This window comes from Poeciliopsis prolifica, unplaced genomic scaffold, assembly GCF_027474105.1.
Source record: "Poeciliopsis prolifica strain line A6 unplaced genomic scaffold, Auburn_PproV2 SCAFFOLD117, whole genome shotgun sequence".
NCBI lineage: Eukaryota > Metazoa > Chordata > Actinopteri > Cyprinodontiformes > Poeciliidae > Poeciliopsis > Poeciliopsis prolifica.
Window position 1 is genome coordinate 238,426 of NW_026562492.1, and position 19,642 is coordinate 258,067.

Genomic DNA, 19,642 nt, shown 5'->3' on the forward strand with positions numbered 1-19,642 from the left:
CATTTCTCTATAAAATTAATATTTTGCCAAAAGTATTTGCTCACCCATCCAAATGATCAGAGTCAGGAGTTCCAAGCACTTCCATGGCCACAGGTGTATAAAATTAAAAGAACGGGTCATTTTTAGGAGCTGAGTGAATTCCAGCGTGGAACTATGATAGGATGCCACCTGTCACACTGTCAGCTGTACGACTTGGTTCTGTCATCCCTGCACAAACAGCAGCGTTTAAAATCCCTGTGCAACGAACTAAGAGTAAAAATTGTGTTGTGCAATCTTCTTAAGAATACAGAGTAACATTTCTGAATTAATATTAAAGCCTCCAACATTAGTAAACCTCGACATTCTGTAAAAATGTTTAATCTGCACGGCCCAGTTTGTGAGTGAAACCAGACTGGAGGGCTGAACGGAGAGAAAACGCAGAATAGACCTGCACATGTACAGAGGTGAATGAAGTGCTCTTTTTCTCCTTTTAGAAAGATTTTTTGCAAGAAAAACAAAAACGACAGCAACTCAGAACACGTGAACTGATTGAGCAGGGTCATCGGATGCTGAAGCACATAGTGTGAAATATAAAGTTTGGGATTATGATGTATGGTTCTCAGAAGCTGGGCTTGGCCCCTTAGTTTCAGTGAAAGGAACTTTGAATGCTTTAGCATACCGAGACATTTTGGGTAATTCCTTGTTCCCAACTTTGTGGGAAAACTTTGGAGCTGAACCCTTCCTCTTCCAGTTTGAGTTGTGCTCCAGAGCACAAAGCAAAGTCCATAAAGACAAAACATCTGGTGTGGATGAACTTGCACAGCATCCTGATCTCAACACCTTTGGGATGAATTAGAGCTGAGACAGAGAGCCAGACCTTCTTGCCCAACATCAGTATGTGACCTCTCAAATGCACTTCTGGAAGAATAGTCCAAAATCCCGCAGTGTACCCATAAACACATTCCTAATGCTTGTGGACAGCCGTCCCAGATGAGTAGAAGCTGTTCTGTAGAAGGTGAGCCAATACAGTACAGCAGTATAGTGCATTTTAAAGTAAAAACATGAAAATAATACGTTTTAGTTTCTTTGTGTTTTCACACTAATGTATACAGATCACTGAGTGGCCATGTTAAAGCCAAACTTGACTTTCACCCTGCATGGTTTGCTCTTCAATGTCTACCCTTTCTAATATTAAAGAACCTTTTCATATCTGATAGTACAGTAGATTCAGTTCCATGTGGGAGTAAAGTTGCAACATTTGTTACATTTTCAACTTCTTCAGTTCTCTTTCACTCTGCACCGTGTCACATAATCCAAACCATTTGGAAAACCTGTTCCTCCCGCGCCTCTGGTGGCGCTGCATCTAGAACTACTGAAGAAAACGACACAAAAACTTCTAAACAAGTCACTCAGTACAACTTTTTTTAAAAACTGAATGTCTGGTGACCTTTGATCGGACTGTTTTCCTAGCATTCCGAAATGTCTCTTTGTGGTCAAACACTACACATATTTGTTAAAATTTTCACTTTATAGGCCAAAAAATCTATAATTATAATCTGTGAAAACATCAACCTTCTCCAACTCTTCTCTGAGCTGCTATTGCTCTCTGAAGAAATGCACCACTACTGTCCAAAAACAACCAATCAGAGCCAGGAGGTGAGTCAGGCTCATGTACATGCTGGTAAATGGTGGAGAAACAATTTACCACAGTAAATTGCAATCAGTGGGTTCCTGCTCCATCCTCTGTCATTGTATGCTTGGGCAAGGCACTTCTCCCGCTTTGCCTGATGGTGGTGTTCAGAAAGTCCGGTATTGCCAGCATGGTCCAGACTGCCCCAGAGCAGCTGTGACTATCAGCGTGTGAACATGTGTGAGTGGGTGAATGTAGTGTGAAGTGCTTTGAAGTCCAGTGAGCTTGATAAAGCAAGTACTATGACGGACAGCACTAAGACCTGGTTTTGATTTGTTGCTTCTAATCAGTGCCGGGATTATCTCTCATTCCATTCTGTTACAGTATAGCGATGGTTTTGCCAAATATGTAAGGAAAATCTATAAAAGTTTCATACTACAGGTTTACTGAATATAGCATGAATAAAGATGACAAAGACATGAGGAATATAGTATGTGCCAATTTAAACTGAGGAGTATAGTTACCGTATCTTTTATTCTGTAGTATGACTGTAGTCTTTTATTCAATGTTCTTTAGGTAATCTGTACATGATTTATAAACATTTAATGCACATTCACTAAATGAGCAATCAAACCTAAGTAATGGTACTTATTCTTGTGATTTTCTTAAATGGGCAGCAATATTATTTGTTTTCCATCCAGATGGTGTAATTTATAGCACAATCAAGAAACTTTCACTTTCAATTGTAAAAATACAATTGAAATTGTATTTTTCAATTGTATATGGATTTATTTTCTTTTATATTTTTAAAAGAAAATAAAAATATACAAAGTCAAGAGGAGAAAGCCCAGAGTGCTGGGAGTTGCACAGGGCTAGGTTGCCACAGCACTCTAAAGGATTTCTCAAACACACATGAAAGGATCAAAACACTCCAGATATATTTTTGATCAACTTTACTCATAACATTGTGTAAAGCTAAAAATAAGTAGATTTTACATAATACTTCCCCTTTTGCATGTCTCTTCTTTTCCATCTCTTTATCTTGTTGTCTTTGTAGCATAGTTCAGTGTTTTACCACAACACTGAACTATTCACTACTTATTGCTCGCTGAAGGGTAAGTGACATGTTTTTTTTTTCTTCACAGTGCCCCCCTACCCTGTGGGCATTGTTGCTCCCAGGACTAAATCTCCCATGAGCCCCCCTGAGTCTTCCACTATTGCCTCCTACGTCACCCTGAGGAAAACTAAAAAACCTGAATCTAGATGTGTAAGTGTCAACATGAACTTCTTCTGCATCGACAGAGACACCAAACCTTCAATCGTGAAAAAAAGCCATACTATTTCACTTATATGGCAGACCCATGGTCTCCTGCAACAGTGTGTGTCAGAAGAGTGACTCACCAATTAGAGCAGGGGTGGGCAACTCCAGGCCTCGAGAGCCGGTCTCCTGCAAAGTTTAGATGTGCTTCTATTTCAACACACCTGAGTGAAATAATGGGGTCATTAGCAGAACTCTGGAGAACTTGACTGCCTTTAGGAGGTGATTCAGCTATTTGAATCAGTTGTGTTGGACCAGGGAAACATCTAAAAGTTGCAGGACCCCGGCTCTCGAGGCCTGGAGTTGCCTACCCCTGAATTAGAGAGTAAATTAGGCAGAATTTTCACAGGTTCAATTAAATGTATTTATATAATATTATAGAAAATCCCATCTCAAGGCACTTTACAAAAAATGTAAACTCAATGCAATCTGACAGATTTCAAGTCACTTACTTTGACATTGCGATTCAATCTTAGTTAGCAAACAATACAGTCAAGATCAGTTTATTATTCGAATTAGATAAAAAGTTTCTTTCTAAGGAAACTTAGCAGAATGCACATACTGACTTGCAATATCTTTTCTTCCTGGACAGACATGTAGCAGCAATGGACTATTGTGACACTGTCATTGACTATTACCTTACCTCATGAACGCACATGAGTGACATTAGTCCCTTAAAAGGGAGCCATGATTAACAACTTATTGTACATGTTGACCTAAATATATTGTAATATTCCCATTAACTGAAAAGAAATGTTGTGATACATAAAACTCATAATTAGTAGAAGACAGTTGCTTTCCTGACAAGCACCATTGCTTCTTCTATACCCCGCTGCTTCATTTAACCCAAAGTGATTTTGTTGGAGACTTTAATGGTGACAACGTTCTGCGGCTCGGCTGCAGCCTGTCTGTCATGAGCAAGCAGTGAGAGCAACCATTAGCCTCCATGAGCTTCTTCTTCCTCAGCACACTTCAATCTGACACCAAACCTTCACTAATGCATAAGTACCAGAAGTCTGAACCAGAAGGGATCCATGACATCTTGGTAAGCAAGCATAGTACAAAGCAAACAGAACCATGGCTTCGAACAACAAAAAGAAAGTATATTGACAGTTCAGAATTTACATTTACATTTAATTTTCAATATGCAGAATTTTCACATACATTTTAAATTTCCTTCCATGTGTTCAAGATCCATTTCATTGAAACTACTATTCCTTATTTTCAAAGTTCACTCTAGTCTACATGTAAGTGCTTTTCATGCAGGTTACCCGAGCATTAAAGCACAACACTGAGTCTGGTCTTCCTCAGGATCGTCCAAGGAGTGCAGTGGACCAGATGGGATTTGGTGAGCGTGATTTCATCAGAACAAGGATGAGTGTTGAGGAGCAGCTGGAGAGGATGAGGAGAAACCAGGAGGCATCATCACTCCGAGAGAAGAGAAGAGAAACATTGTCACGCTCATCTTCTTTCAACAAAGACACCTCCCTCCTCCACTTGCAGGTGATTCTGCATACATGCATTTTGCTGCATGTCAATCTGCAGCAAAATGCCTTTGTTAAATACTTGAATTCATGTTTATCTTTTCCTCAAAACCTAACAACTATGATATCTTTGAAAGTTAATTCAAGTGAATATACCACAGGATATTTGTAGCCATTCATACTGTAGTATCTGTGTTTGTGTGGGTGTCAATGTGTGTCTTCAGCGTCGGACGCAGACAGAAGTGGCCTGTCTGAACTCTGTGGAGCTTGAGACAGCATTGCTGCAACTAAAGGTTGCTCATAAGGAACAGACTGAAGCAACATCAGGGGCTAACAGTGTAGATGAGCCATTGATCTCACCACAGGTTTGTCTTACACTCCACTGTTTTTTCTTCAATGTGATACCAATGCACGCAGTACCAAGCAGTACCAAGCAGTACCAAGCAGTACCAAGCAGTACCAAGCAGTACCAATGCATGCAGTACCAATAGCGATGTTGACTCAATGTGATATAAGCATGAGTCATACCAGAGGTCATTTTGAAGTAATTTTCACTCTTGCAGTTATACTAGTCATATTTTATTTTTGCCCGTCAATTTCTCAAGCCTCCTGCAATCTTAGCGCAGCATTGAGGTGGAGAATGACCGATGACACAGTCGGACGATGGGCAAGCGATGGGGTATTCTGTCAGCCTTTCAGTTCCCAAAATCACACACACAAAAAAAACCTCTTAAAAATGCTCAAAGAAGTCAGTGCAGTGCCACCGGACCACACAGGGTGGAAAGCTTAGGGTTTATCATATACAGACATATGTAGGTTACGGCCTGTATGTTTTATGCAGTTGAATCAATATTCCATAAGTTGTACAGAAAATTATGATCTCATCACACATAAAACAGATGAACACTTTTAATTTTTGTTTCTGCAGAGACAAAAACTACTTACTGTGGCCCCAATAACTACATATGAACAAGAAAATTAAACAACTGCATTTAAACCTGCAGTTTTAACCTGCACATCACCACAACTTCCTCTTGGTCCGCTTCTGGTGGAGAAATCTGCACTGGAGTTCAGATGGACCTAAAAAAGTCAACCTGGCCGGGACCGAGTCCTTTGACATTGTCTCTGAGCCCAATCCAACCCAACTTTAATTAAAGGGCCAAGGCTGAAGTGAACCTGACATATTTTAAATAAGATTTTGCTTCTTCTGTTTGTAGACCGCCTTTTGAGTAAAGCAGAGTTCCTTCTCCTGTTTTCAGATTTTGTTTAACATCTTCAAGCTCCATTTTGTCACATGTAAGCAGGAGTGAGGTTAACAAACTTCCACAAGCTCAGTGTAACAAACTTACGTGAAACCCTAACCTTAACCCCCGCCCACACACACACAGCTTTGAAAAATTTCTTGTGTGAAGACTGATTTAAAATTGCACTATGTACTTTTTATTTAAAAATGTTTCCTTTTTACATCCATCCGTCCATTCATTTTCTAACACACTTATCCCTAATGCGGTCACGTGGGCAGCTGGTGCATATCTCAAGCGGTCAATGGCTGAGAGGCAGGGTCACCACAGGCAGTCCATCGCCAGGACAGAGAAGACAGGACAAATGACCATGTACACACTCACATCAAGAAGAATTTAGAGAGATCAGTCAACCTGACAGTCATGTTTTTGGACATGATCTCCAGCTTACAAGCTGGAGATCATGCTGGATTCTCTCATCCAGAGAGAATCCAGCATGCAGAGGGAGAACATGGAAACTCCATGCAGAAAGACCTGATGCCAGGATTCAAACCCAGGACCTTCTTGCTGCAAGGCAGCAATGCTACCTACTGCACCTCTATTTATTTTTACGTATTTGCTAAAAATATGCGAGTGTGAAAGTGTAAAATGAAATCTTACACTTGTGGTCCTACAGAATACAGGTTCGGTCAGAAACAACCAATCAGAGCCAGAGCTGTCACTTGAGCTCCTCCCTGCTCATCACAATCTGTCCATTCTCACGAGTCTGCACATTTACAGCAGAGCAAGGGAGGGTGTGAGCAGCATGTACACAAGTCTAGTGCTACGCTGGTTGTTTTTGGCTAAGAACAGTGTCAAACTGACAATTTTAACAAAAAGTTAAGAAAGCTTATTTTTAAAAAGGCAGAATAAAGATAATAATCTAAAAATTTTGATTATGATGTTATGTAATCACACAGCTAAAAAAGGCACTTAAAATTGAAAAATTGAAATTTTACTAAATTGTTCAAACATTGTTCTGACATTTTATGTTACTGCCAGCCCCTTTCTTTCTTTTGAAAGTATTATTTATTTGCTGCAGCTGTGTGAGCGCCAGAGGGTGATCATTGTGGACCTCGACACAGATCCAAAGCATGTGGAGATCGTAAACTTTCTACCCTTTGAGGATGATGAGAGCAAAGGTCAAGATCTGACCAGCTCTCCTACAAACACCTTCACTGAAAACAGGTCTGTGTGTGGAGAGTGTAATATATTTTAAACAGCACAGAACTATGATTTAGAGGATAATCATAGTTCTGTGGAAAGTGAGACCATGACCACTGATTGGGCAAACATTCCTAAACAAACTGAAGTTGATTTTTTTTTTTTATACAGACAACCTAAAAAGAAGCTAATGTTATCATGGTGGAATGGCAGACAGATGAGCTGTAATCAAAACCACTGTTTCACAGAGGTGGTGGCTCTGGATTGCATTTAGAGACTTTTTGAAATATACTACATATTGAGCTTTTATGAATGTGATGTGTTTTGCTCAATACAGTTTTCATCCATCAAGCCCTGAGCCTAAGGAACAGGAACAGGAACAGGAACAGCAGAGCTTACCTCCAAGCCAGGAGGAGCAGCTTGGGAAGAGTCTTGATTCCTGCAAACAGCTGACTGGAGACAGCAAGACGCATAACAGCAACATGTTGTCTGGTAAAAAAGATTCTTTGCCCACATTTAGCCAAAGAGAAATTGCTTCAGATAAGATAAAAAAAAAAAAACAGTCAGTCTCACTTGATAAGACTGACTGTTTTTATTTTATTTTTTATCTTAAAAATCTGATAAAATTGACATTTTTAATCTGATAAAACTGATATTTCCATTAGTTGTTAAAATATTATTCAAGCTTACAATAAGCTTGAATAATAATGATTACTATATTAAAGTGATGCATTAAATTCAGCAAGGGTTTTTCTTTTTCTCAGAAGTTAGCTTGAACTAAATTTGGTGGGTTTTGCTCCTCTGTCTTCCCGTTGATGCAACACCATGAGATCTTAACACAAACCCAGCTGAAAGATCACTGCTGTTTTTTCTGCTGTTTCTCATGTTATATTTTCACTCATTAATGGTACTCATCAAATGTAACTTTACTCAAAACAAATTCAAACAAATTCAAGTCATAGTTTGGGTTTTGTAGACAACTTAAGGTACAAATTAGATAAATTGTGATTACAATCATAAATGTACATGTAACTAATTACTTTCCATAATAGCCTATGTATTTTTTGCTTCTACTTCTACTTCCTGCGTTATTCATACAGTACAGTAAAATATTATGATTTTATTTGTTTTGGTTCACACAATAAGCCACTGACTATTTTCATCACAGTACAGGCACAAATTTAAAACTACTTGGAACAAAATCTTCTTTTTTTAAAAAAAAATCTTTTTTATTAACTTTCCTAAGTAAAATGGTGCGAGACATGACTAACATGCTTTCCTCCCTCTCTTCTCCTCCCTGCAGTGCAGACATTTACCTTGGTTAGCAGCGACACGTGAGCATGGTCAGCCTCAGTGTCCAAAACAACATCCCATAAAGCCCAAATGTAGCCAACCAGCACAGAGCATGTTTCCACGGCTTTCTGCGTTCCTGACAGAATCACTTAGAGACTACAGCTACATGCCTGCTCAGAGATCGACTCTCTGAGCCGTGGGGAAGTACAAACCACTTCCCACCACCAGCAACATCACAGTACACAGCTGGTGGGAAGTCTTTGAATCCTGGCACAGACAGAGCTTGTCATTGGCTAATACCTTTTAGACATTTTTCAAACTCAGATGCTCCTTTTATCCCCTAAACATGTTTGCATAAAAAACATTATGAACTGGTTATAGATTATGTTTTTACCAATGGGCAAACCCTGAGTGGATCAAAAGAAAAAAAAAGTCTTAATTCAGTGACTCAATTCAGTAAGTAAAACCTATACCAATTAAATAATCACATCTTCTTTTTTTAGACTTTATTTTTGTTAACTATAAGTTCCTGATGACCTGTCCAGGGTAAACCCCGCCTCGCACCCACTGGGGACAAAATAGATGATGGATGGATGGATGGATGGATGGATGGATGGATGGATGGATGGATGGATGGATGGATGGATGGATGGATGGATGGATGGATGGATGGATGGATGGATGGATGGATGGATGGATGGATGGATGGATGGATGGATGGATGGATGGATGGATGGATGGATGGATGGATGGATGGATGGATGGATAAGTTTCGGTTTAGATCTAAAGAAAACAATGTTTAAGTTTAGAATATATCACACACATTACTGTTATTACTGCAATCTGGGTTTAATCAAAAGTGTTTAATCCCTGTCTCAAGGATGTTGTTTTCAAAGTTTACTTTTAATCTGACAAACGTTGTCAGAACGCAAACTCATCTACTGACTGTAGATGATGCCATCATTTGGAGTTTCTGTTGAAAACGGAATCCTTCTTTACTGATAAGTAAAGAACAGATCCCTGTCTAACATTTTTATGTTAGACAGGATGTCAGGGCCACTTATGGTAAATCTTTGAGCTTTTCTTACTTTTACTGTTTCTGTCTGATTTCTGACTCTTGAATCATTTTCAGACATGTTTAAATTGCTTGGTTGAAATTGAAGAAATGATGACAGCTCACTGGTACACTTCATTAACAACAGAGAAATAAGGATTGTTTTGGATTTAGCTCCATCCATTGTCCCATTAACTCTGATCAACTTGTTGTTCTGTTCTGGATTTTACTTAGAGGGATCAGAGTAAGGGGACTGATCCCTTATTCTGCACCTCTAACTTTTTAAAAACATGCTTTTTACTGTATTTTGTTTGTTTTTCTTTTTAAAAATAATAATTTCCAATTACATCACAGTTATGCCGACTGAAGTTTGTGGACAAATGTTAAAGGGTTATGAGTACTTTTACATGGCTCTTCCAAAGTGTCATAAACCAAATGGCCTACTGGTGAGACTATGTCTCACTTTACAGTGAACGACAACATACTGTTTCACATTTTGTCATCATCCAATCTGGTTAAAAATATTCAATTCACGCCATTGGAAAGCCATAGAATCAGGTCAAACACAAATCTGCTTTCCTTGACAGAAACGGTTCCCTCAAACCTTTGCATCACCTACACCTGCTTATTCTAGAGGAAGCACCAGGTGAGAGAACTGAAATGGTTTGTGTGGCAAAAATCCAAAGCTAATACAAGTTGAGTCCCAGATGGACTCATCTGTCTACACTGTCCAAGCCTGGCTTTGGACTTAGCCTAGTCCTCACCTTCCTATGTTATTCTGCTCGATTCAAATCTCACTTCAAAGCTCAGTCTGGGCTTTCTCTCATTGACTTTGGGAGAAAGTCAATGGGGGTAGGGTTTAAAGCTGATTAAACTTTAGGTTAAATAACATAAAGCTACATATTTTTTTTAAGTTTAATCAGTAATTTATATAACAATATATAAAACAATCATGATTTCTTGGTTAATGTCAAGTTGTCATAATAAAGACATTTTGAATAATGTCAGCTTTGTATTAAATTTACCAAATTACACTTTATGACAACAGTCATAAATATTCATGACAGGTTTCATGTTTATGACGGTGTCATGACTATGCACAACCCGTCAAATAAAGTGTTTCACTTTCTGTTCTGTTTTAGAATTGTAGTCTTCCTGTAGTTTCAGCAATGGCAGTGGAGGATCCACTGCCAATCCATGTCGGCAGCTTTGCCCATTAATTTTAACAGCCGTTTATTCATATCAGCTCTGTTCACAGTGGAGGATGTTGTTCACAAGAGCAGGCAATTTCCAATAAGCTTCTTAGGATCAAACTGGCACATTTTATACATCATGGGCAAATGTTTGCAATTGGGTAAAATTTAAAACCTCAGAGCAAAACCAGGAAAGCAGGCCTTCTGTGTGGAGGAAACTGTGGAATAAGAAGCAGGTTATCAGTGCCCCAATAGAAACTCACATTTTAGAACGAGAAACAAAAATGCTAACATGTTCTGTATGTCTGTATTTTCTGTAATTGTTTCTCAACAAGGCCTCAGGCAAACACTTCTGATTGTACAGCCCCTGTACAATCAGAGCTGCTGAATAAGTGCAAACGTGCTGACACAATGTGGAGCTTGATCCTGGGATCATTAGAATTTTGTTGCTAAAGTACAGAGCTATTAATCTGAATAAGAAGTAGAGTGAGAAACCTTGTCACACGTGGCAATGTTTATGAGCTGCCTCCACACACATTGCAGTGTTTAACTTCAACCCCAAGTGACCACTAAAGTGTACTGATTTTATTTTGCTGAAGGGTTCATGTTTTCATAAAAATACAAGTTGTCCTTTGACATATATGCAGATAAAAGTATTTAAAAGTATAAATATATACAAACACAGCCAATTTTCCTTCAAAATGGTGCCACTTCATGCTGCTGTTTTTCTCTTCTTTTGTAGAGGACTAACTCTTTTTAAAATATTTATTTGGATAGGGTGATTTAAGTCTTGGTTGAAGTCTTGAGCATGCATTAGAATGCTTCAGATTTTTGTCTGTTTTTGCAGCTTTTGTCTTCTGTTTTTCTCTCACTTAGTTTTCTTAGGTAGCAAACATGAGTAAAGAGTCTGTGATTCTGTCCTAAATGGTGATACATAGGAGAATAGCACACGTATGAAGCAATAAGGCAGACTTTGGCGCTTCAGGACGAATAAATTTAAGACGTGTATAAACTGTAAAACTAATTCTAATAAGAAGCATAATTTAATCTGAAAAAGAGTGAATATTAAAGACATTGTCATTATAAGGGCCAATATGCAAAAGGTTCAAACCCCATCTGTTTTATATCATGTGAAATAAATGTTGATGTTCCTAAAGTTGTCCAGTCTATTTTCTTCAATGGATGATAATTTCCCTGGCAGATTCAGTTGATATACAATATAGGATATACAGGTCCTATATTTAAATATAGGACCTCTTACCATGGGAGAAGGCAAGATATCTTCTTTGTTTTATTTTATTTTTCACACTTGTTTTTGGGAAGGCAATTCAGGGAGAAAAGTTTTGCTGTCAGACAATTGCTATTACACATAGTGTTTGGACGGAGAGCATTTGTCACGCTCCCTTTTTGTCCATGGAGACCAGTTTAAGGTTGTAAAGATACTAAGTTAATTGTTTGAAAGCCTATTCAGTTCAAATACTATAATTATATTATTATTATTACCCATTAATGTCACTTTGATTATTCTAACAATGTGCATGGGAACCACATTAAATGCATTAGCAATTATTACTGAAATAATATGAGAAAGGTATATCTCTGCATAATTATGATGTACATGTGGAAAAACTAACTGTAACATATAATGTCCAAGTTTTAAATCTCTGTCACTTTTCACTTTTTATCAACTAAGGGTAAAATAGTTAAAACATAAAAAACAAAGCTGGTACCCAGCCCTGTCTTAATTGTACAATTGGAACTGCTGTTACACAGACTTGTACTAAAACATTGTTTTTTTACTCTTTACTCCCAAATCTACTGTTTTTGTTTTGAAGGTTTCCAAGGAGCTTTAGTGAGGTTGCCAGTATTTTATTTTTAAAACTTCAAAATGGCTGTCAAATATTACATAGCACTTTAAAACATTAACATACATGGATCATAGCTGATGATGCATTAGGCAGAAGCTCAGATACTGAGATTCTACCCTAACATTTCAGGTCTTTTTAAGCTTTTTAAGCTATTTCCCTCTCAAACCTTTTCCCATCTGGGGGAACCTTTCACAGTAAAACATCACCTTTCCAAATAAAATATTTTAATTTTTCCTATTTTAGTTTTCTTAGTTTTTAAATGTTGTTTAGAGCTGGGATGATGTGCTATTTTGCTCATTTTAGCTGCAGTGCTCTGGATTGACTTTTTAGAGAAGATAAGACATTAAAAGATGCTAATAGTCACAAAGTCACATAACAGGGCTTCACAGCTGTGAAGCCCTGTGGGGGAAATGGAGATTTGTTTTTTCTTTTGCCTTCCCTGGCAATGTGTTTCCTGCAACATTTGCTGGTCTAGTTTCACAAATGTCAATTTAAAATGTCAAGTACATACACATATAAAACGTGTTCATTCTTAACTTTTGGTGGAAAAAGTGATTGAAAATGGATTTATTCACTGCATGTCTGTGGAAGGTTGAACTGCACATAAACACAAAAAAGACACAAATCAAAACTGTCAGATTACTTTCAGTTATTTATCCGTGATAATAACTCATAAATAGTCCAAATAGTTGAATGTATTGTGTTTCTTTCTTTCATACTGAAGAAAAGAAACCGTGCATTTCTATCCTAAATAAAAATATACAAAACTTCAGGTATTTCATATTAAAAAACGTGGAAAAATCTCACGAAAACTCCAGAAAGTACGATGATGAAAGGCTTACAGTAGCCTATTCAAATATGCCGCATGCGGTGTGTTAATGTGTTCTCTCATTAGTACGAGAGAACGCAAAAGAAAACAACTTCCCCATGTCCCCTCCAGGGCTCCGTAGTGTGCGGACTTTTGACCGTTTCTCTTCAGCTCAGTTTTGTTTCCACTCAGAACGTTATGGGATGATGCATTTGTCAGGGCCTGAGTGGGAGCATAGAGCAGCAACACCCCCAGAAAGAGACAGCCAACCAACAGTCAATAAATGGGCTCATCACATCACGGCGTTCACTCCTCTAGTTTGGTTCGTTCATCTGTTTGTTAAAACACGTGGAAATGAGAGAAAAGAGCGTTAATGTGAGCGAAGATGCTTCACTCGCTCAAAAGTTTACTGTACTTGGTAATGTACACTGAATGTAAAGGTCTTTTTCATTTATTTCTTTTTTTTTAGAAAAGTCCAAATTGCCGTTTTTGTTGTAAATGGGCTGGTCTTCTCACCATTACTAATCCCTGCTTATCTTATTAAGCCCAGTTATATTTGTTGCATTGCAACATGGAGGTGAGGTTTTTTCTTTTTTTATATATATATAAAAAATACTGTTTTTAATGTTTTCGGTTTTGTTGTTTAATTAACCGTTTACGTATCATTTCTCGCTGTGTTTATGTTGTTGTAGAATATATGCATACACTGTACCTTGTTTCAGAAAACAGAATGACTGAAACATCAGAGCAGCTTAAAGTAGAAGAAAGCATTTTCTGCATATTCGTTTTTAGAAAATCAGATGGCAGTTATCCTTTTTTCCTCCCAACTGACCGCGAAAGCTTAAGGTATTCCAGCTCCTTTAATTGAAACTTATTGTTTAAAATTGTATTATGACTGCAGAATAAAATCAAATGCGCCATTTCAACCAAAGATTGGAATCCGCTTCTCAACCAGATGTTTTTATAATTTTATAATTATCTTTCATTTAAAACAGCGAGCCAATAGCATGCTGCTCCGAATGAGGATCAAGTTTTACTTATAGTTTTATGAGATCTAATTAAGGAAATTTCATTCACCGTAGCATTTGTCCCAACGTTCCAGCGACTGGACCCGATCAGTAACCCCAACCCGATCAGTAACCCCAACCCGATCAGTAACCCCAACCCGATCAGTAACCCTAACCCGATCAGTAACCCCAACCCGATCAGTAACCCTAACCCGATCAGTAACCCTAACCTAACCTAACCTAACACACTACAGGATGATCGGTTAAGATTGTCGGAAGCGACAATCTTAGAACTCAGAAAGTTATAAGATTGTCGCAAGGGCAAAATCGGGCCAAAAAATCGTGTAGTGGGTCTTAACTGGGCTTAAGACCTACTGCTGAAAGCAACAAACTGAAATATAAGGAATTCTTCTGCTTTTAGAAGCAGTCAGTTGGATGTAGTGAGAATACTTGCTTTGAAACGTTTTTTTCTTGACGTTTTGAATTTGTTGTGGATTGTCTGTTTAATAGTTAACTCCTTTCTAAACCGAGTGAAACATCTTCCAAAATAGAGCAGCTTTTTCGCCACGATGTTTCTGACGTCACGCCATCCTCGGCTTTGCTTTACATTAGAAGGTTTAGTGCAGCGCGGGGTAAAGTTTTCTCGCGAAACGTTACAAAAACAGCGCGTGTGCTGTGTTAAATGGCTCAGATGAGGGCTGAAGGGACCGAACACGGTTCTCAGTCTGAATCCAAACAAAGCGACTCTTGGACCAACTTTAAGGCACAAGCCGCGGAAGACCCTAAACGGGAACCGGGTGTCAACAATGAGGACAAACCAGCCGAGGACTGCGGCAGTTGTACGGCAGCGGGGCCCGGGCACAACCCGCAGTCCTTTTCCGACATGGACGGGGAAGGTACGTCGCCTCACAGGAAGCCGGGCAACAGCGATGTGGAATGTGGCTTTAAACTCGGCCAACCTGAAGAAAGCCCTGCGCAGGGTAGTCTAGCGAGCAGCACGGACTCCGCACAAGAGGGCTCGCGAGTCCTGAAAGCAGAACAAAGAGAAGCGGAGAACGGGCGCAGCTCGGAGCCTCGCGGCTGCACAAAGGCCGCGGGAAAGGCCGAACACGCGGCCAGGCGGTGGGTCGCTGTGGAGTTGAACTCAGTGGAAGGAGAACCGCTCAGCCGCATGGACTCTGAGGACAGGTTGGTAAAAGCCGGAGGAGGCAGAAGGCCGCACACTTGAGTTCCAGAGAGGTCCGAGTTCACCACTTAGAGCGTGTAATAAAGTTTTTAGGGTGACGGTGTGTGTTTCCTAGAGCTTATCAGAAATGATTTGTTAAGGATAATGATCGTGTAGTAGTATGGCCGTACCATGTGAAGCACATGTAGTGATCACATTTGCCATGTGATTTCGCCTGTAAATCCGCAGTAACACACCTGCTCTTTCTACTAGTTTGAATTGATGTAGAAAGTAGGCAGCAGATCCGGAGACACTGCCTCTGAGAAGAACGTTCTCCGTGCCAATAGTTGGATCAATGTCTTCTAGAAATGATCTGAAATGTTCACGTACAACTGAGAAAATCAAAAGAAAATTGGTCACTGATTTCATGCTTATTTTTTTCTTGAAATTTTGATAAGATTTTGCAGAATATTGATTCAGTATCTCAGAAAATGACACTATGTAAAAACAAAACAGGACATTCTAAACAGGAATTCCAGACTTCTGAAAAGCATGTTCAGAAGTCTGCATACTCAATACATAAATGACTGCATCCATGTGAGCAAAGCTCCGGCTGCATCACGTCATCAGCATGCTGGATGGAGTTTGATACTCAGGTCTGCTTTAGCCCTGGAGCTAATCAAGAACAGGATTGGCACATGGTCAGTGGAGCAGCTTTTGGTACCTTAAGGTTGGTACCATGGCCCATTAGAAAATTAAATAATCTCCATACATACATGAAGTGTTCTAGAATTTCCTTATAGAATTGACTGTGGACTTCAGAAAGCTCAGTGGACCAGAACCAGCAGAGGACATCTGGAAACTTAACTCTGGCAATCTGTGCCTCTCTACTCTCTACTCAAATTTTTAGTTCAGACTCGTCTTTGTTGCTTTTGTTATGGTTTCCTGTATCTGTTCCAGTTTCTGCTCCACCCTGATGGACATTGAGAGCACTGCGTCCAGCGGTCGTTCCACTCCTGCCATGCTCAATGGTCACAGTGGGGGGGCAGTGGCAGTAACAGGCTCTGGACCTGCTGTGAGCAAATCTCTGAACTACACCTGCTGCTGGGATGACTGCCAGCTTCTGTTCTCCAGCAGCCCTGACCTGGCTGAACACATTCGATCTGTGCATGTGGATGGACAGAGAGGAGGGGTCAGTCTGTGTGTGTGTGTCTGTTGGACTTGGATGCTGCTGGTTCTGGTAGCTCACACTGTCAGCGTTAGGGCAGTCCACAGCCCACCATGTTTTCGTTTTGAAAAGTTAAAAAAACTGTGGCATCATCATTTTTCCAAACTTACCTGTTTATGTGTGAAGCAAATGGACCAGTGCACACACCCTTCAGCCCAGTTATAAACCTAGCTTAACTTTTTTTTCTGTCATTGTTCTGTATGAAAAACCTTAGCAAATAAAGCCTGGCGGCCTGCCAGGCCTATTCAGTGTGGGTATCATTAGCTGTGCATTTTAGCTTGGCGGAGTTAAGCCAACCGCCGCACCATCAGGGTAGCAACCAACCCCACCTGAACACCGTCACGTCACCCAGAAGCTTGCTCTGTCTACATCCATGTCCTGAAGGTGTTTTAACGTCTTTAGGCTTCTTTGTTTCGATAAAATATAATCAACATTTTGATTGACTGTAATCACAATACAGTCCCAGATTAAGTTTAGTTTTGAAGGTACTGTTTCAATACAATAAACAATATTTATATTGTCACTTATTGTTGGTGCAGTCATTCTTCACTCAGTTTTCACTTTGCAGTGTTTTTTTTGTAAATAGTTTTGTTTAAAAAGGCCAAATTTTGATTATCATAATTAGGGGTGCACCAATAAATGGGCCCCCATTTCCTTTTGGGAGATTGGCTCATACTTGTGCTACTAAATATCAACGGTCCTCTTTTGTGAGACTGGTTTGACTGACAGACCCACCAACTCTGCTACATTCTTTCAGAAAAAAATTAGTATCGGCCAAAATTGGAATTGCTACATCAAGTTTTTAAAAATTGTAATCGGCTAGAAAATGTAGTCAGTCAGTATACCCAAATTATGATTTGGAAACAAGATGAGAGAATCTGGTCTGTCTACCTTTCTGTGTTAGAAAGTAGATTTAGGACAGTCATATTTTAGACATACATTTGAGTCAGGAGTCAATTCCAGTTTTCAACCTGATTGTTTCCACATTGGTGCAGCCAGCTGGCTGTTTATGTAGAGGGAAATAGTCAAAAATATTTCCCTCTCAGTGTAGAACATGAACAGCTGTCATGTTCTACACTGGTAGAACATGAACAGCTGACCACAGCATTCCGGTGAATGCTGTGGTCAGCATTCACCGGAATGCTGACCACAGCATAAAGTGATTGTTGGTGCACAGCCGCACCACAGCTGAACATGGTGTGTGCTTCAGACTCGACCAATGCTGACTGCTGCAGCTCTCTGTTACCCAGGTGTTTGTGTGCCTGTGGAAGAACTGCAAGGTGTACAACACTCCGTCCACCAGTCAGAGCTGGCTGCAGAGACACATGCTGACCCACAGTGGAGACAAGCCCTTCAAGGTAACCTTACACATCTGTAGATTCAGCATCAGGTTAATGTTCCTCCTCCAACTAACTGTCCATTCTGTTGCAGTGCGTGGTTGGCGGCTGCAATGCCACTTTTGCCTCACAGGGGGGGCTGGCACGCCACGTTCCCACCCACTTCAGTTCCCAAGGTTCTTCCAAAACATCCAGTCAGGGAAAAGTGAAGGAGGAATCTCCATCCAAGGCTGGTCTGATCAAGAGAAGGAAACTCAGGAACAAATATAGACGTTCACTGCGTATGATTTATACACACGCAATTATGAATTCAGTCTAATAGCCGATAACAGTCAATCTCACAGTGAGATTCTTCACCTATTTCCAGCTCGACCCCACGACTTCTTTGATGCACAAACCATGGAGGCCATCCGGCATCGAGCCATATGTCTCAACCTGGCAACACACATTGAGAGCCAGGGCAACGGACACAGTGTGGTCTTCCACAGCACGGTTGGTTCTCTCTCTGTCTCACAGCATGAACAGAACGGACCCACCACACAGAACACAGAACGGACCCACCACACAGAACACAGAACGAACCCACCACACAGAACACAGAACGAACCCACCACACAGAACGGACCCACCACACAGAACACAGAACGAACCCACCACACAGAACGAACCCACCACACAGAACGAACCCACCACACAGAACGAACCCACCACACAGAACACAGAACGGACCCACCACACAGAACACAGAACGAACCCACCACACAGAACACAGAACGAACCCACCACACAGAACACAGAACGAACCCACCACACAGAACACAGAACGGACCCACCACACAGAACACAGAACAGACCCACCCCTGCTCTCTTTTGTTTCTAGGTGATAGCCAGGAGGAAAGAGGATTCTGGGAAAGTGAAGGTGCTGCTGCACTGGACACCTGAAGATATGTAAGTCCTGAGCCTTAACTTCCAGAACCTCCCAGAAATTCCACTGTTCTCATAACTGGTCATTTTAGCAGTTGTGTGTCAGTGACGTTGAAGTGTTCCTGTGTGCATCAGACTGCCTGACGTGTGGGTGAATGAGAGCGACAGACTGCAGCTGAAGACCAAGGTGGTTCATCTGTCCAAGCTGCCGACAGACACAGCTGTCCTCCTGGCCCCCAACATTTACAGGCAAGGGTGAACATAAAATGACATTGCAAAAGAAACATTGAAAATAATTTTTTAAAATATTTTTTGGTGCCTGTTTTTCTCCACAGGATGTTCTTCTGATGAATTCAACTGAAATACCAGGGGCAGACGTTTCTGCTCAGCTCCATGTTCTGTTTCCTCTTCTTCATCCAAGAGGATCTTAGGAATTTAGTAACTTGTCTCCTTGGCTTTTTTTGGTCATCAGTATTATTAGGTGCAGTCTGTAGAAAGCATGTTGGTTGCAGCTAGAGTGAAAACAAATTAACTGCATCTGTAGAGAGAGGCAGTTGTAAATATACAAGATTTGTAATATATTTTTATAAACTTTTTGTACTCCCATGTAGCTGATGATCTGCAAACGTTTTTAATAAAAGTCTCAAAATGAGCTCATGTTGTTTACCTTCTAATAACAACCAGTTCTCATTGCCTTCCTGCTCACAACGGGGAACAGCAGTGCTAATTCAGGTATAAACTAAAAACAAATGAACTCCATCTGGAGAAAGATGCAGTTCATTTGCTTTCTCTAAGAACTCTGCTGCTGAGCGAACGAGGGAGAGAGAGAGAGAGAGAGAGGATGAAGCTGAGCTCCTCTTCTGGTAGCAGTTCTTGATGTAGGTCAGGTCCTACAGAATGCCATGGAGCC

At 40.1% G+C, this 19,642-nt stretch overlaps 2 protein-coding genes across 11 annotated transcripts in view; both read left to right on the plus strand.

Annotated features, from left to right (window-relative positions):
* The window catches only part of LOC129354773 (pleckstrin homology domain-containing family A member 5-like), a 128,628-nt gene extending 117,077 nt beyond the window's left edge, over positions 1 to 11,551 (plus strand). For all 9 annotated transcript variants that reach the window (XM_055024266.1, XM_055024268.1, XM_055024270.1 and 6 more), the window contains 6 exons: positions 2,755 to 2,876; positions 4,239 to 4,430; positions 4,636 to 4,776; positions 6,734 to 6,879; positions 7,193 to 7,347; positions 8,159 to 11,551. In XM_055024266.1, coding sequence (XP_054880241.1) covers positions 2,755 to 2,876; positions 4,239 to 4,430; positions 4,636 to 4,776; positions 6,734 to 6,879; positions 7,193 to 7,347; positions 8,159 to 8,193 — 791 coding nt within the window. In that variant the 3' untranslated portion in view covers positions 8,194 to 11,551. The remainder of the gene's footprint in view (positions 1 to 2,754; positions 2,877 to 4,238; positions 4,431 to 4,635; positions 4,777 to 6,733; positions 6,880 to 7,192; positions 7,348 to 8,158) is intronic.
* A 69-nt stretch (positions 11,552 to 11,620) lies between these two features.
* LOC129354775 (zinc finger protein aebp2-like) lies at positions 11,621 to 19,384 on the plus strand. Of its 2 annotated transcripts, XM_055024285.1 has the most exons (8): positions 11,943 to 15,266; positions 16,204 to 16,435; positions 17,722 to 17,829; positions 17,903 to 18,089; positions 18,176 to 18,300; positions 18,689 to 18,756; positions 18,868 to 18,981; positions 19,068 to 19,384. In XM_055024285.1, exons 1-8 carry the CDS (start codon positions 14,761 to 14,763, stop codon positions 19,078 to 19,080), a joined length of 1,353 nt encoding a protein of 450 aa, XP_054880260.1. In that variant the 5' UTR covers positions 11,943 to 14,760; the 3' UTR covers positions 19,081 to 19,384. The 2 variants fall into 2 exon arrangements, with proteins under 2 accessions (XP_054880258.1, XP_054880260.1); XM_055024283.1 differs by lacking the exon at positions 19,068 to 19,384 and having other exon boundaries at positions 11,621 to 15,266; positions 18,176 to 18,756.
* The last annotated feature ends 258 nt before the right edge of the window (positions 19,385 to 19,642 follow it).